Below are 26803 nucleotides of genomic sequence, written 5' to 3' on the forward strand. Positions count from 1 at the left end.
TGCTGAACATAAAGCACAATATATATTAATTTATCCCACTATATCCACGAACCTCCCTATTACAGGAGAGAAGTAAATGGTTACAGTGTTGTGTCAATTTAAAAGGGGATCGCAACATTGTATGATTTAATTTGTTACAGTATCTATGCATCAATAACTTAGCCTAATAATACGAACAGGCAAGTAATAATCCTGTATGAGAAATCACAGGACGGGGGTGTTGGACAAATGGCACCGCACTTAAAAAGTGCATTACATTACAAGATACTTTTTCTGTAATAAATTAAAAGTGTGGCAAGGAGATCTTAATGTAATATATTTATACATTCCACACAAGCTTTCTCTTAGGTCCCCTGGTGTGTGACACACTATCTAATAAATCACAACTATTGGTGGATATATGCTTATACTGAAATTATCAGACTATTACGAGTGGTCTGGATCCTTAGAACAATGATACAAATGGAAATAAAACAAGTGACACAGTGAATATCCTTAACAGATATAATATCTTTTATTAATAAAATATATTTTTTTATATATATTTCACATCTATTTTAACTGATTACTATTAAAAGTTATATTTTAGATCAAATCATCCTTTTTCCTTTTGTGCGCCAACTAAGAGACAATCTTTCCTGTCCTTTTTCGTTACTATGCAGCTCAGATGGCTTCTTGTGTTCAGTGGTGTGGCTCGGGGACGGACAGGGTTTGGATAACTATCGAAGCCGGTGAGTTGGGACTCTACGCTTTCTTCCCTCTTATGGCTTCCGAGACCCATCCGCCCTCGTGCCACCTCATCTCACCCTGTGGTGGCACGCTCTTTGTGTACTTGGGACCTTGTAATGAGAAAACATCAGCTGGCCCCTAGTCCAGTGATGGCTAACCTTGACACTCCAGCTGTTGTTGAACTACGCATCCCAGCATGCCCTGCTACAGTTTTGCTATTTGGGCTTGCTAAAACTGATGCAGGGAATGCTGGTATGTGTAGTTCAACAACAGCTGGAGTGTCAAGGTTAGCCATCACTGCCCTAGTCCGTCCCCCCTCATACCGCTGTTCCATAACCCTGCCTTTCCTCCGGGAGTGGTTAGATCTGCTTTCTCACTCTGGAAACGGGGGAGCGTACATTTTCTCAATGATATCACCTCTAGTTCATCTTTTCCTTTGTTTACTCAGATTCAGACACAATTCACTCTCCCTCATAGTGAATTCTTCCGATACCTCCAACTCAGGCACTTCCACTCCGGGGTTCATACTACTCTCTCTTCTAGGTCTCTCACCACTCTTGAAAATATATGTATGAGACGCTCTCCTACGAAAGGTCTTATTTCTGACCTCTATGCTCTGCTATTGCAAGGCTCTGCCCCTCCCAAGGATCACAGAGAATTGGCCTGGGAGAGAGACCTAGGTGCAACTCTAGATGAGGAGGAATTGGGAGAAATATGGAGTAATGCGAACTCCAGCTCTATCTGTGTAAGGATAAAGGAAAATGTGTATAAACTGTTGTACCGTTGGTATTATGTACCCTCTCGCTTAAAGGCGATGTACCCTGATGTTACAGACCGTTGCTGGAGGTGTTGTGCTGCTGAGGGGACGTACATGCATATTTGGTGGACTTGCCCGAAATTAATACCTTTATGGAAGGACGTTGTTCAACTTCTCTCGCTTTTATTCACTATTCCAATCCCCCTGGATCCTAAATATTTCTTATTACCTTTAGATCTCCCGACTTTAAACACCAGAACAAGCTATTACGTCATGTAGCTACTGCTACGACATGCCAGATTGCAAAGGCCTGGAGGCTGCCATCCCCACCATCTTTGCAATCCGTCATTGCCTACATTTGGTATGTCTATAAGATGGAATATATGACCAGTCTCATTAGGCAATCTGCCAGGGCATTCGATAAAGTATGGACACCCTGGCTCGCCTCTCAAAATGCCCCCTCCCCATTCTGTAGCTAATTAAGTTATGTACCCTCCTTTTTGTATCGGCTGCCCGGGTCCCACCACTCGGACCCCTCCTTCTCTTCTTTTTGTCCCCCTTTCTGCCCGCACTCTTGTTCCTTATTCTTTCTTCTTCTTTTTTTCCTGCTCTCCCATCCCCCTGGGCTGGTTGGCCACACCATTGGTCTAGGGGACTTTCTCTTTTCTCTCACCCTACTTCTGTCACCTTGCTTAAAAAACAAAAATAGATGTACTCATTTGATTGCTGTAATGTTTCTTTGTTGTGTATATTCATATACTATAATCTTTTGTTTCTGTTCCTGTGAAACATACCGATTTTGTGTATTGCTGTAAATCGCCCAATAAAACCTTTAAAAAAAAAAAAAAAAAAAATGTATAAATAAAAATTTGAAAATTGTCATGTGCATAAGTATTCATCCCCTTTGCTATGAAGCCCCTCAAAAGTTCTGGTGCAACCAATTACCTTCAGAAGTCACATAATTAGTTTAATGAAGTCCACCTGTGTGCAATCTAAGTGTCACATGATCTGTCAGTATAAACACACCTTTTCTGAAAGGCACCAGAGGCTGCAACACCACTAAGCAAGAGGCATCACACCATGAAGACCATGGAGCTCTCCAAACAAGTCAGGGACAAAGTTGTTGAGAAGTACAAGTCAGGGTTGGGTTATAAAAAAATATCCAAATCTATGATGATCCCCCATAGCACCATCAAATCCATCATCTTCAAATAGAACATGGTACCACAACAAACCTGCCAAGAGAGGGCTGGTCACCAAATCTCACAGACTGGGCAAGGAGGGCATCAATCAGAGAGGCAGTACAGAGACCAAAGGTAAACCTGAAGGAGCTGCAGAGTTCCACAACAGAGACATGTGTATCTGCGCATGTGACCACAATAAGCATAGAGCTGGGCTTTATGGAAGAGTGGCCAGAAAAAAAAAACATTACTTAGTGTTAAAAATAAGAAGGCACGTTTTGAGTTTGCCAAAAGGCATGTGGATGACTCCCCAAATGTATGGAGGAAGGTGCTCTGGTCAGATGAGACTAAAATTTGACTTTTCAGCCACCAAGGAAAACGTAATGTCTGGCGCAAACCCAACATATCCCATTACCCCAAGAACACCATCCCCTCAGTGAAACATGGTGGTGGCAGCATCATGCTCTGGGGATGTTTTTCAGCAGCAGGGACTGGGACACTGTTCCGAGTCGATGGAAAGATGGATGGTGCTAAATACAGGGATATTCTTGAACAAAACCTGTTTCAGTCTGCCTGTGATTTGAGACAGGGATGGAGGTTCACCTTCCAGCAGGACAATGACCCGAAGCATACTGCTAAAGCAACACTCGAGTGGTTTAAGGGGAAACATTTAAATGTGTTGGAATGGCCTAGTCAAAGCCCAGATCTCAATCCAATTGAGAGTCTGTGGTCAGACTTGAAGATTGCTTTTCACAAGCGGAAACCATCCAACATGAAGGAACTGGAGCAGTTTTGCCTTGAGGAATGGACAAAAATCCCAGTGGCAAGATGTGGCAAGCTCATAGAGACTTATCCAAAGCGACTTGCAGCTGTAATTGCCGCAAAAGGTGGCTCTACAAAGTATTGACTTTAGGGGGGTGAATAGTTATGCACACTGAAGTTTTCTGTTATTTTGTCCTATTTGTTGTTTGCTTCACAATAAAATAAAAAAATCTTCAAAGTTGTAGCCATCTTCTGTGAATGAAATGGTGCAAACCTTCAAACAATCCATTTTAATTCCAAGTTGTGAGGCAACAAAACATGAAAAATGCAAAGGGGGTGAATACTTTAGCAAGGCATGTGTGATATAGTGACCTTCAGGTTATTGACTTAGAAGTTTATTATCTTTTTTTGTCATTAGTTATACAGCACCCAGTGTATCCATACTGCCCTGTTGCTGCATCTAAGTAGCAGCTTATGTACTTTCAGGTATGTCCGGTGTGACCCCTTGATGATCTTTTGCTGGCTAGTTATCTTGGTCTTGTTTGATGACCCTTGTTCTATTGTTATTTTAGAGACGTGACACTTTGTGTGTGCATTTATGACCTTTACCTTGGTGTTTATATCTGCTACCCTCCTTTCCATCATATACCATGATGGAATTGACCTTAGGTGAGTTTTAGCACATAAGGACTCGCAGTTGGTGACACTATAGGTGGCGGTGGTGCATTGTCCAATAGCATTCGTTCCCGTTACACACTCTTTTCTTGGGTGATGGGCTGAGTTGCAATCATGGATATATCATGATTGTCTCTATTTATAACCATATGTGTTTGCTGGATGTCATATGGCCTGGGAGGCGGAGTCTCCTAACATGCGTATTTGTTTGTGTTTTTGTTTTAGACAAATTGTTAATCTATGATGAATGATGCCAATATAACTATTATGTGTTGCTGGTCTTGAGAAAGGTTTGTCATCGAACCAAAACGTCGACAATAAGGCTTTTGACAACTTCAATAAAAAGTCTTTCTTTTATGCATGGACTGTTTGTGTATACGCGTGAGTGCACCCTCCACATCGTGGAAACATTGCTGTTCGAGTAGACCGACTGGGTTTATTGGGAGCACCCGCCACCTTGGAAACAATGAGATGAGAGTGCAGGATCTTTGTGTATGTGTATATGTGTATATATATATACATATATATTTATATGCCAAATTTAGTTAGGAAATTGCAGTAATTTACAGCAATTGCTGTTTCTGCTGTGAAAACCGACTTCACGGGATTACCACGAAAATGGTTGCCAGCAGTGAAAAATGGGTAAATCTGCTTGTACCCCCCCCCCCAAAAAAAAGCGAAGGTAACGTCAAATAACAGTATACAAGGTTATTATTAATTATAATAAAGGTATTATAATAATGGTCTTTCAGTACATAAATTGGGTTGTTATGTATTTTTTAAAGTAAAAAAAAAATGATAGAAAGCAAGTGTTTTTCATTACAATAAGTGATCAAATTCAATTGGGGGTACATAAAAATTGGTGTAAGTATATGTAGGTGTCACCGAGACCACTTTGAAAAAGCGATTACTCCCACCTACAATCTTAAAAAGACTTGTCCCATTTATAAAGCACCCCAATATAACCGTCCTATACATGGTACCCCAATTTCCATCTTTTTGCAGTTTTTCACCCCAAAAATGACAAGTCATTATTGAGCAATTAAAAATAATTACAAACTTATAAGTTCTTAATTACTCATTCAAGGGTGTGTCTTAGGGGTTCTAAACTAAATCCCAACATTTTTAATTTAAAATAGGGATTTTCCCCAAGTTTATCACCTGCTCAGAAGTAGTGAATTGAAGTTTGCTGACAAATTATCGCAAATCCGTATTTGCGAACAATTAAATAGGTACTTTTTGCAATTCACAGTAAATTCATATTTTTTTACTGCAAAAACAGCTTTTTGGGGCTAATTGAATTCGGCCCTGTCTATCAATCACTAATCAGGCAGGTTATCTTGATTCATGAAGGTTCAGTTTATAGGTCAATCCAGTAGATGGCACACCAAGATAAGTACTACACTCTATGTTTATGCACAATGCAAGTTGATATATAGCATAGAGTCAATGGTCATGTTACTTGCAACCTTTGGGTGTTAGGTGAAGTGGCAACGGACTGGCACTACTGTCTTTGTAAAATTAGTTCCGCTGTGCAATAACAGACATCCACGCCAGCAAAGCCACGGGCAAACACTAGTTGATTACTATATATGCACTACTGCACCCGGGTCTACACATCAAGCTAGCCACTGGTTTAAAAGAAGTTTTTACATTGCGTGAGTGGGTTGTTGTTTTTTTATTATTAATAAACACAATATTGTACTATTTATAGTGTGTATCTATTTTTACATTGTGTATTTTACATGCAATGTGGATGCCCTACTATCTTAATTAATACTTCTGCTATGAGATTTTGCGAGCCTCAACTCTCATGAGTAGTGGTCAGTGTTTAACAACATGAATCTGCAGAGCAATTTTAATTCGCTATTTAACCTTATTTAAGTCTTTTTTAAAAGATAAATATGAATCTTACATCCACTCATATGTGCTTAATTCACCCAGAAAACTTCATGCAATTTTATTTTGATTGCTAATGAGCATATGCAAAATGGGAGCAAGCCAAATGTCTTCCTGATCAGTCAGTGGACTAGTAGCTAACAGCAGGCAGATAGTTTGGAAAAGACTTGTCATTTTTAGGTCACAACTGACATCCTTGAATATAATTTACTTATGAACTGCATGGCAGGGCTTGTATATGCTTGAAGAAGCTACATTTTCACAGCAGGAGGCCAAAGCAAAATGAAGCAGTCAGTTGCAGGTGCACAACCATAGAAAGGAGCTATTTACCCTGAAGCTGGAAAGCCTGGGCCAAGAAAGCAAACGCACACACACTCTCTTGTATTCCTGCCAGAAGTATTCAGAAGGGGACCAAATAATGGTTATTCAGTAGCCTTTAATGAGATGCATTGCCCACTGCTCAAAGACTGAGGCGCTTTCTTTTCTTATGCTAATTTGGCACCATTAGAGTCTGTCCATCTGTAACCTTTATAGTACTGTACTTAATCCTTCCTGCTCACTCAGCCCAAAAACCAGCGCAGCAAATGGCAAAAGGGCGACTGCCTGCATGGGCTACATCTGTTGCGTAAACCTAACATTAACATTAATGCCTGCATCACGCATGTGTACAGAGGCTTGGGGAGAATGACTGGGGTAGGAAAGACCATCTTGCTGCAGAGATAGGAGTCTGTTGCTTATTCAATGTCTTTCTTCGTCTTCCCCTAAACAGCTTGCGAATGTCTTATTTATGTGTAAAGTGAATTATGGAAAGCAATTCATTACATTTATTCTGCTGATAGAGGCAAAACTTATAATAAGCAGGTTATTTATTAAGCTCTAAAATATAATTTATTTCTACCCATACTGAATTCATTATTCTGAGAGTCAAACTACTTCCTAACAGCTGGCACAGGCAATCAGAATATGTGCATGAATAAGGTTACATGGATGCATGTGTTACAAGGGTAACATGCTATTTTATTGTATCGCAAAGTACAGTCTCTCTCGCTCTCGCTCTCTCGTTGTGACAGAGCATTTGCATTGACATAACTGTATATGTTGAGGTGTCTTTCCTACGTCTACTTAAGCACAAGCGCAGGTGGTGTACACACAGACTGTGGCCTGGACTTGCACACCAACTACAGTATATTGAACATATATTAAAAAAAAATGTCAAGGCCATTGGGTCTTTGCATTACTCTGTTACAGTGAAATCATGGATGTATTAAATTTCAAGCAACACTGTGTGCATGGGTTCAGCTGTTTATTTAAAATAAAACAAAAGCCATTAAATGAAAGACAAGTTTTATATTAAGGTTTTCTGTTTAACGTTTGCTAGGCAAAATATAATTAGGGGTAATAAATTGTTGATAAAATAAAGATTGTAGAACCAGGATTCAGCGCCGTAACTACCTGTATGCCAGGTGTGCCTGGCACACAGCGCAGTTACCTTGAGGGCGCACGGCCAGCGGCTTGTAATGAGTCAAATTGACTCATTACAAGCCACCAGTTTTTTGCCGTGCGCCGCGCTGGAGGAGAAGCAGCAGCGCCGGAGGCAGGGAAGGAGGAGGAGGGAGGGGGACTGGAGCCGCAGCAGCGCTATGTAATTGGTAGTAGCGCTGCTGCAGCACTCCCCTCTCCTTCCGTATTGGCTGCCCGGCGCTACTGGGATGTGGTTCCCTCATCCCAGCATTCACAGCGGCGGGCAGCCAATGCGGAAGGAGAGGGGGCTGCTGCAGCGGCGCTACTACTAATGACATAGCACTGCTACGGCTCCAGTCCCCCTCCCTCCTCCTCCTTCTCCCCTGCGGCTGCCCGGGATCTCTGCCAGCACGAGGAGCCTGACTGCCAGCCAGTTCCGTTTCTAGTGGCGGGCGAGCCGTGCAACCGCACGGGGCGCCCGCCGCGGCACTTTGCGTGTCCTTATCTCCCCCTCCTCCCTTTTCCTGAGCACTCCTGCTCAGGGGGCAGAGTTTTGCGGAATGACGCGTTTGTGTCGTGACGTCACAACGCAATCGCGTCGTGACGTCACAACGCAATCGCGTCATTCCGCGAAACCCCGCACCCCCGAGCAGGAGTACTCCAGAGGGAGGAGGAGCAGACAAGACTGGAAGGAGGAGGTGGCCGGCGCGAGGGAGGTGAGGCGGCCTGACCCGAAGAGCGGGAAGATCTGCTATGTAAGTAGTCTCCCTCCCTCTCCCTTCCTTCCCCCCAACTTGACACTGGCCTGTCGCACTGTTTAAAATGGGGACACCTGCCTGCAGCACTGTTTAAAATGGGGACACCTGCCTGCCGCACTGTTTAAAATGGGTAAACCTGCCTGCCGTTCTGTGTAAAATGGGGAAACCTGCCTGCCGCACTCTGTAAAATGGGGACACCTGCCTGCCGTGCTGTGTAAAATGGGGACACCTGTTTGCCGCGCTGTTTAAAATGGGGACACCTGCCTGCCGCACTGTGTAAAATGGGGACACCTGCCTGCGTACTGTGTAAAATGGGGACACTTGCCTGCCGTACTGTGTAAAATGGGGACACGTGCCTGCCATACTGTGTAAAATGGGGACACTTGCCTGCCATACTGTGTAGAATGGGGACACTTGCCTGCTGTAATGTGTAAAATGGTGACTTTTGGTTTTATTTTAATTTTTTCCCTGTGGTGGCCGTGATGATATCAGATGAGCCCACGCCTACTTTAATGAGACCACGGACATTTTAATCAGGTCACGCCCCCTTGTCGGGAGCGCGCGTGCCTCTGGCGCGCGCATGCTTTTTCTTTTTATAGCTATAGGGGGGGGCGCATTTTGAAATCTCGCACTGGGAGCCAAATTGGCTAGAAACGGCCCTGCTGCCAGCGGGGAGAGATGGTAAGTATTTCTTTCTTTCTTTCTTTCTTTCTTTCTTTCTTTCTTTCTTTCTTTCTTTCTTTCTTTCTTTCTCTCTTTCTCTCTTTCTTTCTTTCTTTCTTTCTTTCTCTCTTTCTCTCTTTCTTTCTTTCTCTCTTTCTTTCTTTCTTTCTCTCTTTCTCTCTCTCTCTCTGTTCTGCCACAATGTGTAAAAAGGGGGACTGGCTGCCGTAATGTGTAAAAAGGGGGACGCTGTCTGCCGTAATGTATAAAAAGGGGGACGTTGTCTTCCGTAATGTGTAAAAAGGGGGACGCTGTCTGCCGTAATGTGTAAAAAGGGGGACGCTGTCTGCCGTAATGTGTAATAAAAGGACGCTGTCTGCCGTAATGTGTAAAAAGGGGATGCTGTCTGCTGTATAGGGACCAGATGCACACTGACACACACACACACACACTCTGTATAGGGACCAGATGCACACTGACACACACACACACACACACACACACACACACACACACACACACACTTTGTAGAGGGGGAGCTGTCTGGCAGAGAAACATACCTCGTAAATCTCCTCTCTCTGTCACAGGTCGACTCCAGTTCCCCCTCGTTCAGAGTCCACGCCGCTGCACTGTGTCCCTCCCCCTGTTCCCAGGCATGGGAGATGGCTGTGTGCACTGCTCAGGGCTGCCGAAGACTGTTGTGAAAGTTCCCCTGTCAGAGGAGCCTGCAGTGCTGCAGCGTGAGTGACAGTGACTCATTCACTATCACTGACTGGAGCCAGCATGTCCTCATCAGTCCCGCGCGCAAGGGTTCAGCCGCTGCCAGACTCTTGTTTACGTCCTCTCTCCCTCTCCTCCCTCGATGCGTGTGACAGCATCGCGCACAGTGCCCTCATGTAATTTTGGCTGCGGCAACAGCCTCCCTAGCGCCCCCTCGTTCCAGCGCCCGGGACGCGTGACCCCCTAGCCCCCCCTCCCTAGTTACGGCCCTGTATAATGGATCACCATACTGTATTTAATACAGAAAGTAATCCGTAAAATAACATCAATGTTTCCCGAGAGCAATATTGTTTATTATGCGTGCGCGGTTAGAGAATTTGGCAAAATTGCGAATGCACAGTTTAAAAAAAAAGCACATGTATATGCATTTTCTGTATATCCTATAAAATCTGATTTTATTATGGGTATGTTTATTAAAATTTACCACATGCCCCCAAAAGTATATTAACATTCTACATTGCTAAAATAAGCAATAGTTTGGGGACGGGGAATGGATGAAGTTACAGTTGCCAGAACATGGAATCCAATCAGAGTCTGTCCTGGCATTCAGTAAGAGGAATGTGGTTTGTTATGCCATTACTTTTGTAATGGGTTTGGGTCCAGCCATGCCACTGCACATGCATAGCCCTCTGATGGTAGATCAAACAGCTCCAGCCCTCAGGAGAGGGATTGCAAGATTCCGCCACAGCAGGGTGCTCCATTAAGGTTAGCTAACACAAGCAAGCTCCATATAATTGCTGGATATTAATAAGTGTGTTCGGTGGCTATCTAGAAATATTAAGGATCACTGTTTTTTTTTTCTGTATGCTAACTGGGGCAAATTGTCACGTGCACATGTGTTTGACTGGCACAAAAGATTTAGTGATGGTCTTGAGGCTGTCGAAGAAGATGAATGTCCCAGAAGGCCTTGCACATCAAAAACAAATAAAAATATGGATAAAAATTGAGAAATCGTTAGGCAAGTTTTGCATCAAGATCTTAACTTTACAAAAGTTTGTGCTAAGATGGTTCACTGCCGAGCAAAACGAAAGCAAATTTGTACAGACGTTTTGGAACAAATTCAAGTGGATTCTTATTTTGTGTTGAGTTGTGGAAAAATGGTTTCATCCTCCATCAGGACAATGCACCAGCCCACACAGCTCTCTATGAAGCAGGTCGTGAAACAGATTGCAGTGTTAGAGCACCCTTTATACTCACCAGACCTTGCTCCATATGACTTCTTATTTACCCTAAAGTTAAATCTGTACTCAGGTAGCTCGTTTTGCATCAGTTACTGAGGCAATGAAGAAACCAGCAGAGCTGTTGAAACAGCTGACAGATAATGAGCTGCAGCACGGCTTTGACCAATGGAGTTCATATGTACCTAATATAATAAACGTACTGTAAATTATAGCATCAGTCTCGTTATTTAATAGCCACAGCTTGTGTGCCCCATAGTGAGCCCATGGAAAGCTATGGAGATGGCTCCTCAGAAATCTCCTGCTTTGTATCTTGTAACATCGTAGTGATTCTTTCTTCTGTACTTAAGCATGCGGTTCGAGCTGTTTCCCCTTGTTTTAAGGGCAGAATTAACTTGATAAACATGTCCTTAAATCTCTTACCTGGCAAATTTGAATTATAGTACAATACCATCTTATACAGGTTGAGTATCCCATATCCAAATATTCCAAAATACGAAATATTCCGAAATATAAATGAATTGTGTGAATGTACACACACTTTGTTTAATGCACAAAGTTGTTAAAAATGTTGGCCGAAATTACCTTCAGGCTGTGTATAAGGTGTATATGAAAGATAAATGCATTCTGTGCTTAGACTTAGGTCCCATCGCCATGATATCTCATTATGGTATGCAATTATTCCAAAATACGGAAAAATCCCATATCCAAAATACCTCTGGTCCCAAGCATTTTGGATAAGGGATACTCAACCTGTATGATATTTCAATGTAAAGGTTTTTAGTGTGTTTATTGGTCCAATGAACTAAGAAGTGATTGGTCCCATGCAGTGGTTTAAAGGTATTATTCTATCAGTGTATCATACAGAGTGAGAACCTGTAACAACTGAACTTTTTTATGGCGTAGATACCTGCAGTAAATGACATACAAGTTAAACCTTTAACATTTAATCTAATTATTTAATGTGTCATGGAATACAGTCATAATGTGTGACAAAAGATCTTCTCACAACAATTTGTACCCGTGTCATGTTAGCATTCTCACATATGAAATAGGTTGGTAATGTATTTTTGGTGTCTGAATTCTGGGAACATAGCCAAACATAGTGCGGCATGAACCTTGGATAGAAATTACTAAAATGTAACATGCAATTGAAATATGTGTTTATTATATTATGCTGTCAACTTGAGCTAGTGCTCAGAACATCCATATACTCTGGTTTTACTCATTTTACATGATACATATCAGACTTAATGTGTTGGGCTAATAAAGAACTTTAAAAAAAATAAATTTTTTCTTTGACAGTAGTACAATATCAGCAGACTATAATAGTACATATCTAAAGTAAGAAGCCATGTACAGTACCACGGCGTGTCTGTGTGTTACCTGTTGTGTTACAGACTAGCATTACAATGAACCATAAAACGATATAAGGTTTTATTAAGTTTAATTTTGTAGATAAAGTGCATCCGGAAAGTATTCACAGCTCTTAACTTTTTCCACATTTTGTTATTTTACAGTCTTGTTCCAAAATGGAATAAATTCATTTTCCTTCAAAATTCTACACACAATACCCCATAATGACAACATGAAAAAGTTTTTTTGTGATTTTTGCAAATTTATTAAAAATAAAAAACTAAGAAATCACATGTACATAAATATTCACAGCCTTTGCCATGAAGCTCAAAATTGAGCTCAGACGCATCCTGTTTTCACTGATCATCCTTGAGATGTTCCTACAGCTTAATTGGAGTCCACCTGTGGTAAATTCAGTTGATTGGACATGATTTGGAAAGGCACACACCTGTCTATATAAGGTCCCACACTTGACAGTGCATGTCTGAGCACAAACCAAGCATGAAGTCAAAGGAACTGTCTGTAGACCTCCGATACAGAATTGTCTCGAGGCACAAATCTGGGGAAGGGTACAGAAAAATATCTGCTGCTTTGAAGGTCCCAATGAGCACAGTGGCCTCCATCATCCGTAAATGGAAGAAGCTCAGAACCACCAGTACTCTTCCTAGAGCTGGCCGGCCGTCTAAACTGAGCGATCAGGGGAGAAGGGCCCTAGTCAGGGAGGTAACCAAGGACCCCATGGTCACTCTGTCAGAGCTACAGCATTCCTCTGTGGAGAGAGGAGAACTTTCCAGAAGGACAACCATCTCTGCAGCAATCCACCAATCAGGCCTCTATGGTAGAGTGGCCAGACAGAAGCCAATCCTTAGTAAAAAAGCACATGGCAACCCACCTGGAGTTTGCAAAATGCACCTGAGGAGACTCAGACCATGAGAAACAAAATACTCTGGTCTGATGAGGCAAAGATTCAACTCTTTGGCATGAATGCCAGGCGTCATGTTTGGAGGAAACCAGGCACCGCTCATCACCAGGACAATACCATCCCTACAGTGAAACATGGTATTGGCAGTATCATGCTGTGAGGATGCTTTTCAGCGGCAGGAACTGGGAGACTAGTCAGGATAGAGGGAAAGATGAATGCAGCAATGTACAGAGACATTTTGTATGAAAACCTGCTCCAGAGCGCTCTTGACCTCAGACTGGGGCGACAGTTCATCTTTCAGCAGGACAACAACCCTAAGCACACAGCCAATATATCAAGGGAGTGGCTTCACGACAACTCTGTGAATATTCTTGAGTGGCCCAGCCAGAGCCCATACTTGAATCCGATTGAACATCTCTGGAGAGATTGTAAAATGGCTGTGCACCGACGCTTCCCATCCGCCCTGATGGAGCTTGAGAGGTGCTGCAAAGCGGAATGGGCGAAACTGCCCAAAGATAGGTGTGCCAAGCTTGTAACATCATATTCAAAAAGACTTAAGGCTGTAATTTCTGCCAAAGGTGCATCAACAAAGTATTGCTCAAAGGCTGTGAATACTTATGTACATGTGATTTCTTATTTTTTTATTTTTAATAAATTAGCAAAAATCTCAAAAAAAAACTTTGTTCACATTGTCATTATGGGGTTTCGTGTGTAAAATTTTGAGGGGGAAAATGAATTTATTCCATTTTGGAATAAGGCTGTAACATAACAAAATGTGGAAAAAGAGCTGGATGCACTGTATGTACCTATACAATGAAATGTTTAGATTTATATGACATCACATAACGTTGCACTAGCTTTAACTGGTGCTTAGAACTCTCTTTAGACAACATTACTTGGACACATTTTAAGACTCTGCATAACTTAGCACTAGTGATAAGAGATTGGCTTAAAGACTCCAGTTTAGACACATTTGTCCCTAAAGAACTAGTAAGTCCATTATTGGATAAAATTATTAGAATTAATACACATGTACTGTATATTACGGTATCTACACTAAAAAGGTCTATGGTCAATAGGTCGACCACTAATGGTCGACATGCAATAGGTCTATTGGGTCAGAAGGTCGACACATGTTTTTTAGGGTTTTTTTACAACTTTTACTGCATTTACTATCCATGTCCCAAGCTATTACCTTTAGGAAAACTATTACCGAGGGAAGCGGAGCGCAGCGAGCCATAGAGCCCGAAGCGTGGCAAGCGAAGGGGCTGCATTTCATAAAATTGACTATCCATGTCACAAATTATCACCATTAGTAACTGCACCCGAAACGTTGCGAGCCCGGGAGGGGACGCATTTCTAAAAATTTATGTAAAAAAATGTTTAAAAACACAAAACAACACCCACATTTTTTTTGACTGTCGACCTTTTGACCCTGACGACATTTTGACTGTCGACCTAATGACTGTCTATCTTTTTAATGTCTATCTTCTGTTTCAAAACCATATATTACTGGGCTCATTTCAGGGTTGTTTTATTCTTATATTGTTATATTCTTTGTTGTATGTGTAGTGTATTTATAACATACTTGCCTGCTTTCCTGTAATGTCCAAGAGAGACTCATGGGGGGAATTAAATAGGTGGGAATTAAACTGAGCACAAGTTTGAGTGCCTGGAGCTATTTAAGTGTCCATATTTTCGAACTTAAGTCGGGAGATGCAGTTTATTGCAACTAAAGCCCGGGACTTAGTTGCTGTAAACTGCCCCTTCTGATTTAAGTGTCAGGCACAATGCTGTTACCACATACGGCAGGGGTGGGCAATTATTTCAGCTGGAGGGCCACTTAACACTTTCAAGTGAATTTTCGAGGGCCGCACACTTATGGGCCCTACTCACTGGCCGAGGTGCCCGACGGCCGATACGGCCGACGAGCGACCCGGCGGCGGGGGGGGCAGTGACGGGGGGAGTGAAGCTTCTTCACTCCCCCCGTCACCCGGCTCCATAGACGTGCAGGCAAATATGGACGAGATCGTCCATATTGGCCTGCATGCACAGCCGACAGGAGACCAGCGATGAACGAGCGCGGGGACGCGCATCGTTCATCGCTTAAGTCTCCACACTGAAAGATATGAACGAGATCTCGTTCATTTATGAACGAGATCGTTCATATCTTTCAAAATATCGGCCAGTGTGTAGGGCCCATTAGAATAAGCCCTTTTTATTTATATACTGGCATTTTTCTGCAGTAACTACAGAAACCACCCACCCATGTATGCATTAGATAAATAATTATTCACATATCAATAATAAGGGCTGGCAAAAATAAATACCAATGTCTAAAAATAAACAAACAGAAGGGCCTTCATTCAAGTACAGAAACCACTATAAGTAAGTAATTAAAAAATAAAATAAAAAACTTGTGAAAACAAAGAAACCGCATCCAGTATATTAGCAGCTCCTCTCCCTATCTCTCTCTTTCCCTGGGCACAGTTACCAGCTCCACTCCCTCCCTCTTTGGGCACAGTTACCAGCTTCATCCCCCTCCCACTGGCACTTTTAACAGCTTCTTTCCCCCTCCCCCCCTTCTTGGGCACAGTTACCAGCTCATCCCCCCTCCCTCTGGCACAGTTACCAGCTCCTTCCGCTCTCCCTCTGGCACAGTTACCAGCTCCTTACCCCCCTCCCTCTGGCACAGTTACAAGCTCCTTCCCCCCTCCCTCTGGCACAGTTACCAGCTCCTTCCCCCCTCCCTCTGGCACAGTTACCAGCTCCTTCCCCCCTCCGTCTGGCAGAGTTACCAGCTCATTCCCCCCTCCGCCTGGCACAGTTACCAGCTTCTTCCCCCTCCCTGTGTCACAGTTACCATATCCTTCCCCCTCCCTCTGGCAGTTACCAGCTCATTCCCCCCTCCCTCTGGCACAGTTACCAGCTCCTTCCCCCCTCCGTCTGGCAGAGTTACCAGCTCCTTCCCCCCTCCGCCTGGCACAATTACCAGCTTCTTCCCCCTCACTCTGGCACAGTTACCAGCTTCTTCCCCCTCACTCTGGCACAGTTACCAGCTTCTTCCCCCTCCCTCTGGCACAGTTACCAGTTCCTTTCCCCTCCCTCTGGTACAGTTACCAGATCCTTCCCCCTCCCTCTGGCAGTTACCAGCTCATTCGCACCTTCCCCCCTCCCATGGGCAATTACCAGCACACTTAGCAGCTCCCCCTTCCACCCCCTGCATACTGGGCAGACCTACTGTAGCACCACTGACAATCTACAGCCGCAGACAGAGCTTCCCCACTGTAGATAGCGGCTAGCGCAGCTTCATTTACATCTCCCGGGTCAGAGGGCTGCCATTGGCTCCACCCATAACTCCAAGTCTCCGTCCGATGCTCGGCGTCTACCAGGTCCTTACGTTCACTGCGTCCAGGCAGCTATAGTACACCCGGCTGCACACAGTGACCTGTTCCCGTAACACTCAGCGGTGGCTGCTGCTTGAAGCTATTGTAGCACAATGACAAGCAGCTGGTCAGGCCGCTTGTCATTGCTCAGTAGTGGGAGGCAGCGGGCCGTATTTTGCCCACCCCTAACATACGGTAACACCATGAATAGCAAAAGACACTAGTTACCTCGGCGTTCTCCTTGCACCTCAGGAGTGTGCAAGGATAAATCCACTAGCCATTGGTTAAAAGCACAGGTAATTGAATAGTTCCAGGCACTCATCCATGTAGCTTAGCAAACTCTCATTCAATTGAATTCCTCCATGGATTTCTCCCAAGCTCTCCCTTTCCAGAACCTGCCCACTTTCCCAGTGAAGTGGAAATTGCAGTAGTGATGTGATTCATGCCATCATGTCATCACCACTGCTAATTAATGCTGCAAGTCACTCCGTTACACAGCATGGGGTACCCAGGAGATGAGTTTCATGGCATCATACATCTCCCAGCTGGACATACTCTCCGGGATCTCCGGGAAGGCAACATTAACAAGTAGGTAAGTATGACTTACATGCTTGGGTGAGATATTTGGCTCTGTTCAAATTAAATAAATACAGTACTGTAGCAATGGACTTTCCTGTGTAAATTGAAGCTGGGATGGACCTCATTTTCTTTTTTTATTGACTACTTAAGAGAATATAAGCAATAAAATACATTTCCCAGAAGTGTAATACAGTATTCAAAATCTCCCTTAATGCTGAGTTCAAAGACATGTTTAAAATAGAGGTGTGGAAGTTTTCGCAATTTAATTTAATTCAGGGAAAGTTCCCTTATGGTATTGCTTTATGCTTAAGTCAAAGATGCTTGAAATTGACATACCAAACAAATTTTGTGTGGTGCTTCGCAAGCTTCTTGTGCCCTCAAGTTTTTCATCAACATGGATGGGGATACCGATCAAACAACAACTAGCATCTGTGCAACATAAAAAAAAAAAAAACACATCAATCTTACACAGTGTCAGACTGGGACATGAAGGGCCATCCGGGGGAATGCAGTGGTGGTGGTGGTCCATGATAAAAGGGGTGTGGTCAGTCACCAGAGGGTGTGTCGGCAGCACCACTGAGGTTTGGCTAACCATTAGAGAGGACATGGTTTGGGCCCCTTTTATAAATATATATGTATAGTGTATGCTTGATAATGTATTAGAATAATAACAGCAATGCGCTGTAGTGTATACACCATTGTCCTGGGAATATTGTATAATGTGTAACATATGTACAATAATGAATTAGATGATGGTGATCTATATATACCACATTATTGCACTGTACATGTGACGGGGGGGGGGATTCAGTAGTTACCGGCAGACAGGATGCCGGCTGTCAGTATACTGAGAGTTGCATCCCATCTGTCAGAATCGAAGCAGCGAGTCCCCTCGTGGGCTAGCTGCGCTCGCCACGCTTTAGGCCCGGTAGCTCGCTTTGCTCACCACAGGTTATATAGCCACTCGGTTGGTGGCTTGGACCCACCGACCATGTGTGGAATAGCCTGCGGTAATCGGGATTCCGGACAGGGGTATTTCGCCTGCTGTCGGGTTTCCGGCACCAGTTAACTGACCCGAGTTGGAAAACTCCCAAGACTCTATGACAACACTAAATACATAGAAAAAAAATTCTATTATATCATACGGTAGTATATAATTAGGGATGGTATTTATAGCCCGGCAGATGAATTCCTGATAGAATGTCGACAACGTCATCTATCTTGATGTTCAGAATCCCAATGGATTCCGGTAAGTACTTTAACCCTAACCGTCCCCTCTCACAGCGTAACCCTAACCAAATCCCCACCCACCCCCCCGTAGCCCAACCTTAACAACCACCCTTGCACAGCCTAAAACTAACATTCCTCCTAGTGCCTATCTCTTACACTAGTACTGACCATATGGATCTGTCAGGATTTCAACCGTTGTTATCCTGACCTCAGAATTATATAGTAGTGTATTTACTATTTTCCTTTTAAGAGTATTTTAGAAGTGATAACTGCAGTACTTTAGTTGTAATATTTATTTAAATATATGTAAGATGGTGTAGAAAAATGTTGATTTTTTTTTCTGCTGCTTTGTCACATTGGCGCCTTTCGCTCCACATATACTTTATTTAAATTATTCAATTCAATGAGTAAAACAGAGAGAGGACACAAGCAATGTAATCACTTACTGTAGGTGTGTTTTTTCTGACAGCGATTTTTTGTGCATCTGTCCCAACCACTCAATAAAAATGCTCTCCAGTTGAAAGCTGTGATATGTGAGCAAAGCCTGTCACACAGTGTTTTATGTGCTCACTAGAAACTGTGATGAGATTTCCTGTACCCCTCCCCATGTTTACATGTGTCACAAATCACTAGTTACAAGGGGATTATAAGTTCTCAATAGTGGAGGCCGTGGAATATGCTGACGCCATATAAATAAATAGGGATAATAATAATAATATGTTTTCATTTGGATTTAACCGTTTATGCTCTTATACTTTAGAGCAGGCACAGCACAGATGGTTAAATCAAAATAATTGAGGTACTAATTAAGTCACCTGTGTTCAAGCCTGGATATCACTAAAACCAGGACTGTTAGTGTGCGTTGAGGACCGTGGTTGGGAAACACTGCTTTAGAGTGACTAGACTTCAGTTATATTTAATACATTTTTATTCAGCTTTGAGTTTGGTTTCATTGTGAAAAATATATACAGTATACAGCAAAAACCAGCAATAAGTGTGTGTATATGTATTTTGCCACCTATATGTGTATGTAGAAAGAACTTTGCCTTTAATTTGATTTAATTAAAGGAAGTTGGAATTATCATAATAAGAAATCACAGATAACAGAACATTATCCAGCTATCTATTTCCTTATGGATACGCTATTGTCTTGCCTCTCCAATCCCTCTGTGGGGTAATCCACCTTTCCTACTGGGTTTATTCTTGCATATAGAGCAGCATGGTTGGTGTTATGGTTAGCATTGCTGCCTCAAGGTTGTGGCCTTGGTGTTTAACATTATGGGCCCTGTGTGAAGTTTGTATATTCTCCCCGTACTTGTGTGAGTTTACTCTGGGTACTCCGGTTTCCTCCCACACTACAAAAATATACTCATAGGTTAATTGGCTCCCAGTAGAAAATTAACCCCAGTGTGTACTGTGTGTGGGGGGGATACGGTCGTTAGGTCGACACAGCTTAGGTTGACAGTCATTAGGTCGACCACTGTAGGTCGACATGCATTAGGTCGACATGAGTTTAAAAATTATTATTTTTTTTAACTTTTTCATACTTGACTATCCACGTGGACTACAATTGGGAACGGTAACCTGTGCCGAGCGCAGCGAGGCACCTTGCCCGAAGCATGGCGAGCGAACACAGTGCATCAATTGGGGTTCCCTGTCACTTTACGAAGAAAACGACACCAAAAAAATTCCAAATACCCGTGTCGACCTTTTGACCTGTCGACCTAGTACATGACGACCTAATGACCATGTTGACCTATTGTCCCTGTCGACCCAATGCATGTCGACCTAAGTTGAGTCGACCCAACGACCCATACCTGTATGTGGTAGGGAATATTGATTGTAAGCTCCACTGGGGCAGGATGTAGATAGACAAACATTCTCTGTAAAGTGCAGCAGAATATGTACTGTATGTGCTATATCAATAACTCATAATAATTAAATAAAAATAAAAGTGGTAAAATGTGAATGTTGATTTTAAATGACCTTGACCTTACACAGTTGGAGTTCTTCACACCTTTTTTTGACCTCCAAGACATACATGGGTTGTCAGTGGAGCAGGTTCTCCGATACCTGCATATTATGCACTTCCATGTAACTCCCAGAGTCTATAAGCTAGACCAGCCATGCAAAACCTGTGGCCTAAGGGGATATGGTCCATCCCCTCATTATATGCGGCTCTTCCTCCTAAAGATTTGTCTTTACCATTTTTTATGCATTGGTTCCGAGAAAGAGGGGGGAGGGAGCGGACCGGGCATGTTGGAAGGTTCCCGCTAAACCCCCCTCCCCCGTTGCAGAGGTACTTTTTGTAGGAAGAGAGGGGAATGGCTGACTCTCTCCACAGCAGAGTATATGGCACACGCTGCAGTGTGCTGTGCTGGAAAGAGAGAGGCAGAAGCAGTCAGTCCTCCTCTGCTGCTACTGCCGCTGCTGCCCGCCGCATAGAGGACTGGCACCCCTCTGTGTGTGGCGCAGTTTTGCTGCACCCCCTCCACTAGCCACACCAGCTCCCATTACCGGGGCCCGGCAAGGTTGTTGGCACCCCTCTTTTTATGCACTCAGCTCAGATGAGTGGGAATTACTTGTTGTGGCAGGACTCAACTGACACGCCTGTGACAGAGACTTCCTAAATACTGTACAGACACTGGCTCTTCAGGCACATTTTTAGCTTAATTACTTATCCAATTGCCACAACATGGAAGAAACCCAATTCCTACAACTTTTCAAACAAATTTGTGAAACAAGCCAACTGAATTACATGATGAGTGTAATGAGAGACTTTTCTTTCTTTTTGCATTAAACCTGAATCACCTTGGTTTTCTTCCATAGTCACACAGTGTCTACAGTTTCTTGTCATACCTCCCCTAGAAGTCAAATCTCTGTATAAAGATTTTTTTATAGCCATCCTTACTATCCAATCCTCCACCAAGTGGATTTGCTCTCCACCCCCAATCCCCCTCCACATGCTTTGCTGCTGTTCCCTCTCACCATACTTATTCTCTAGACTGTCCCCCCTTACCCCGGCTATTTTCATTCTTCTAAATTTTAAGCACCGATTATTATTTTCTTTCGGGCACTACTGCTAGGCATGCACCTTAAGAATAAAATTCTGACAACATCCAATATCGTTGCTATACACTGTCAGATTATGGCAACAATATTGGAGGAGTTCAGCCTGTCAGCAGGGCAGATCATTAAAATCAGTGCACCACTTATCTATCAGACATGCTGGATAATTTTGTATGTCCGACAGACAAAAATGAAGTTCAGTTATCGGCCTGATCTTCTGTTTGGGACAGTAATTAAATGCTATTTGTAAATAATTAATTCCAGATTATTTTGTTCTTATTGATAGGTACATGTCGGGATTGACCCAGTCTGATAAGCTTAAAATGCTATTTTGAACGATTTGCCAGATTCCGACGGATCGGAATGATAAATCGTTAAAATTGTCCAGTGTGTAATGCACTATGTGTGCTCCCACTGCGTCATCCGCCACATATTTAGATAGACCCTACATGCTGCTCAATCTGAGGATATCGTCCACGACAGCATACTCCAGGATGCGACCACTGACAATATATCTTTAGTTTTTTTGCAAGATTGCACAGTGTGTATGCACTATGGGTCTAATACAGAGTTAATCGCAGCAACAAATTCGTTAGCAGTTGGGCAAAACCATGTCCACTGTGCACTGCGGGTGGGGGGGTTGCAGATATAACATGTGCAGAGAGAGTTAGATTTGGGTGGGGTGTGTTCAAACTGAAATCTAAATTGCAGTGTAAAAATAAAGCAGCCAGTATTTACCCTGTTCAGAAACAAAATAACCTACCCAATCTAAAGGCCCATACACACTTGCCGATAAAATGAGCGACATCGCTCATTTTCCCCCTCCCTGAGCGACGTTGCTCATTTTATCGGCAAATGTGTATGCCGCCAGCGACGACCGATGCGAGGCCCCACGGGTCGCCAACGATCATCACTGTCAGTAGGGTATGCATGCAGGATCTGGACTGTCATCCATGACCTGCACGCAGGGCTGGCGGAGGCGTGACGTCTCTGAGCAATATGAGCAGTCATATTGCTCAGTGTGTACAGTCAGCCGCCAGCCGGCCGACCCGGGAGAGGGAAACATTAGACGACATCGCTCACAGAGCGACGGCGTCTAATATGTATGGACTTTAACTCTTTCTGCACATGTTATGTTTGCCCCACCTGCAGTGCACATGGTTTTGTCCAACTGCTAACAAATTTGCTACTGCGATCAACTCTGAATTACCTATGTCGCTTGTCTAGGAATTGGAGAAATCGTTGATGACATTTTATCGTTTGCCCACCAGCTAGCGTGTACTCCGCTTTTATCCTTGATATATAAAATGCCTATATGTGTTGACTCATTCAACTGTAGAGGTGCCTACACGCTGAGCTATTTTCCCTCCTGCCCAGCGATGTCAGCGGGGGTGAACGCTTCCGTAGCAGGACGCTATGGAAAGCCGCTCACCCCGCTGTTCCTCTGCTGGTGATACCAGCAGATGAACGGCGACTGCCAGCGATGAAGCGGGAGTGCTCATTAGCGCTCATCGCTGGGGCATACACACTGGGCGGCTTTGAGCTGAAAGCAGCTCAACACACCAAAAGTGACCTGCTATCAGCTCAAAATCACCCAGTGTGTTTGGGCCTTACGTTTTTGTTCAATACATTTTCCTGTTTTCCTGGATATTTGATGACATCAGTAAATGGACTTTAAAACATAAATAAATTAATCAGCTGGAACACACAGTACGCCAGATTTAAATGTCACGGTCTGAGTGCTTTGTGTGGTATTTGCACACAAAACTTTATACCTACTAACCACTGTAAAAAGTTGCATGCCTTAATTGAATACTTTTGTACTCAAACAATAGTACACCGCTGATCCTAACCACTGGTCAATAGTAAAAAGTCAAAATGTTATAATTTAAGTATCTAATTTAATGCGTCATGCCAGTAATCCTAAACTGTCCGGACTACAATAGTTGATATTCATTTTATAAAGTGTGAATACGTATGTAAATCTGTTCTGTAATACTTTCTGTGCAATGCTGAGTGAGTTTGATCCCTTCTATTTACTACCGTACAATAAGTTTTAATGCCCTGTGCGCAATGACGCTCTAGTGACCAGTAAATCTATAGGGCAGTATTTACTCAATTAAAGATAAGATTAGCCCACTGAAGGAGCGCTAAAGTCTAAAGTTAATGAACACTTTTCTTATCGGATTCCCTGTACGGCATAATATACTGTAGCCAAACATGCTGCTTATGCGCCTGTTTTGCAGACCTTAAATGAGAGGCTATGCTGGAGTCACATGAGTAACCCATTCTACTTATACCCCTTTGTAACAAGGAGTCAACATTACTGGTGAGCTATGCATACAGCCCCGGCTGACCAGATGATAAGTTCTCACAGCTGGGAATGTGGAATTGTCCTTGTTTCAGGATTCCATATCCATTAATAAAAAGTCCTCTGACAGAGAACTTAAAATACGTGTAGTTCAATTACTTATTGTGTAACGATCGATATAGTGCAATTATGTAATATCAGCTACTCAGGGGCGCTTTAAGAGAGGAGGAGGCCCGGATGCAGCCTTCTCCGTTCGGGCCCCCTCCTCTCTGCCGGCAGTGCTGAGAGTCTGAGCACTAGAGCGCTCAGACTTTAGTGCGCATGCGCAGATCTCCGGGAAAATGGCGCGGCGGCCATTTTCCCTGAAATTTCTCTACTGCGCATGCGTAGAACTCTGTGAAAATAGCTGCTGGGCCATTTTCACAGAGTTTTAATACCGCCATGGACGTCGCCGCGGGACTCCGGAAGGGTGAGTATTTAGAAAATGGGTGCAGCGTGTGCGGTGGGGGCCCCCTCTGGACTCAGGGGCCTGTGTGCACCGCACACACTGCACCCATTATAGAAACACCAGTGCAGCTACTTTTACTGTTTGTTTCCATTACCCTTCTACAGTGTTGTTGCTTTCATCTGTTGGGGTAACGGAGGATTGTTTGAGACAGAAGCGTTTTATTTAGGAAAAGTGACTAGTGTTAAAACAGATTAAACAAACTCGCACCATGCTCAATTTAGCCCTTTCCCTCTTCTAGCAGGGTGTTATTGTGGGGGTGCTTGTTCTCTCCAGAAGCAGGCTCATGCACTACACGTTAGGTCCCATGTGAACTAATGATGTCATTATTATCAGCACTAAGAAATATTATATAGATCAGTATTTGGGAGTAATATCTGTCCCTTGCAGTGCTTAACGTCTCATAAAGCAAAGTTCCTATCTCTAAAGACCTGCTAGAATATACTTTATGGAATTGTGATATTGTTAAACTTGCTGGAATTAGAAAGATTTACTGTTCACACCAAGTTCAATATGTCTTACGCACATTGCTTGCTTTTCAGATTGGCCAAAAGCAGCAAGTTTTAGTCACAGAAGAATCCTTTGACCACCAATACTATGTGGCTCACAATCAATGTTATGAACAGGTGAGTGATCTAGATATACTGTACTTTCATTATGACAAGATGTGAACGTGAAAGTGTCTGATTCTACCAGTATAGCAACATATATATTGGAGGGGAAAAAAAATAGATGCTAATCTCTCCCCTATCCAATAAGTTATAAACTCAGATACTATAATAGTGTTTATTTCCGTGAAACAAGAATATAATATACATTCATCCCTGTATTATATGTATGTTACTTAGAAAGCATGCAACTGTATACTTGGTGGCACTTGCTGACAATGCTCTCTTAATTTTATGATCTACTGTCTAACTTTGTTCTGTTTCCTCTCCACCAATCAGCTACTGGGATGCTTTGCAGGCACAGAGGAGATCCTCTTAAGTCACCCTCACAGTAGTATTTGGGTTAGACAGGGGTAGGGTTAAGGGTAGGAATTAGAATTAAGGATATTGAGAAAAATGCTTACCATAATTCCATTGTTGAGACCACCATTGAAACTGATCTTCAAGTGACTATAGGGACCTGGAAGAAGATGCTGCAGCCGCTGCATATAAGACACCGCTAGACCACCAGGGCTGTTTATCGACGCTTCATCATTGTCGACATGTTCACCGTTGACATCATAACTGCTGACCAATTGCACCCAACCTGAAAAATCCATATTTAAATATTGTTTCAAAATAAGACACTTGGAAGAACTATCATTCTTTCCAAAAACATTGATTGGTGTTCTAATGCAGTACAAAGTTCATCTAATGTTAATGCTTTGGTTAATTCCTAGTGTAAGCTTTTCTTACACTAATTTTTAGGACCAAGCACCATTTTACATATTAACATATTTCTGGTCTATATCTAGGAGTATTATAAATCAAAACATAATTATCCTTTTAAATCACGGCGCCCTAGAGTTTCAGAAGTTTTTCCACGACACCCCTAGGCCAAACGTTTCTTATTGAGAAATATTGAATTAAATTGTGTTTATATGTCATTCTTAGGTTAAATTGTGGGTGAGGGACAAGATTGATTCTCTTTGTCCACATACTGTAGTGTATGATTGGCAGCCACCAGCACTGGTTTTGCCTATTACATTGACCATAAATAATTGGAATTGGTCCTGAACCACCAATCCAAGCACCCCTGCAAGAACCCCAGGGTGCCATGGCACACAACTTGAGAACCACCGTGTTAAGTATTATGTTAGTTTATGAAGACTTTATAAATGTTATTTGCTAACTTTAAGAAAAAAAATGTTGCTCCTAGAAGCTGTGAAGCAAAATAACCCTTTTATTCTAGTATTGCTTCACTTTGCATTCTTTATTTATATTTTTCTGAAGTGCTCCAAGTAAAGTAAAAAAAAAGTGAAAGCCTGGAACATATGTGCTATCAGAAGGACAGTCCGCAGACACCTCAATGTCACTACCCCTTTATCTTGTTAATATCCTATTTACTGTATATAAACCACAACTCTGGCTACAGTGTAGCTTTTACATGCCGTTTGTAAAGAGTAAATTTCATAGAGACAAGGTTTATAATAGGTGCTCATAAGACCTTTAATGCATTCTATAGAAAAATGTCATGTGACAGACCTTGGCTTACATGCAGGCACCAGCAAAGGTTCAGTAACAACTTCAATCTGATACTATATGTGGTTTCATATCTAGCTCTGTTCCCTAAAATGTATCCCATAATTACAGTGGATATAGAGAAAATGACACGTGTAGATTGTTTTCAGGTGTGATACTACTAGTCTTTCGCTTACGTCCTAGAGGATACTGGGAATCCATTCAGTACCATGGGGTATAGACAGGTCCACTAGGAGCCTTGGGCACTTTAAGAATTTGATAGTGTGCGCTGGCTCTTCCCTCTATGCCCCTCCTACCAGACTCAGTTTAGAAAATGTGCCCGGATGAGCCGGTCACGTCGCTGGAATCTCCAGAAGAGTTTTCTGCGTTTATTTTGTATGTTTGTTATTTTCAGGCAGGTCTGGATGGCACCA

General features: G+C 42.9%; 1 protein-coding gene across 2 annotated transcripts in view; it reads left to right on the forward strand.

Annotated features, from left to right (window-relative positions):
* CDKAL1 (CDK5 regulatory subunit associated protein 1 like 1) overlaps nt 1-26803 on the forward strand; it is a 1663077-nt gene that overhangs the window by 1525210 nt on the left and 111064 nt on the right. For both annotated transcript variants that reach the window (XM_063923244.1, XM_063923245.1), the window contains exon 14: nt 24744-24827. In XM_063923244.1, the coding sequence (XP_063779314.1) occupies nt 24744-24827 (84 nt within the window). The remainder of the gene's footprint in view (nt 1-24743; nt 24828-26803) is intronic.

Source organism: Pseudophryne corroboree, chromosome 5 (assembly GCF_028390025.1).
Source record: "Pseudophryne corroboree isolate aPseCor3 chromosome 5, aPseCor3.hap2, whole genome shotgun sequence".
Classification (NCBI taxonomy): domain Eukaryota; kingdom Metazoa; phylum Chordata; class Amphibia; order Anura; family Myobatrachidae; genus Pseudophryne; species Pseudophryne corroboree.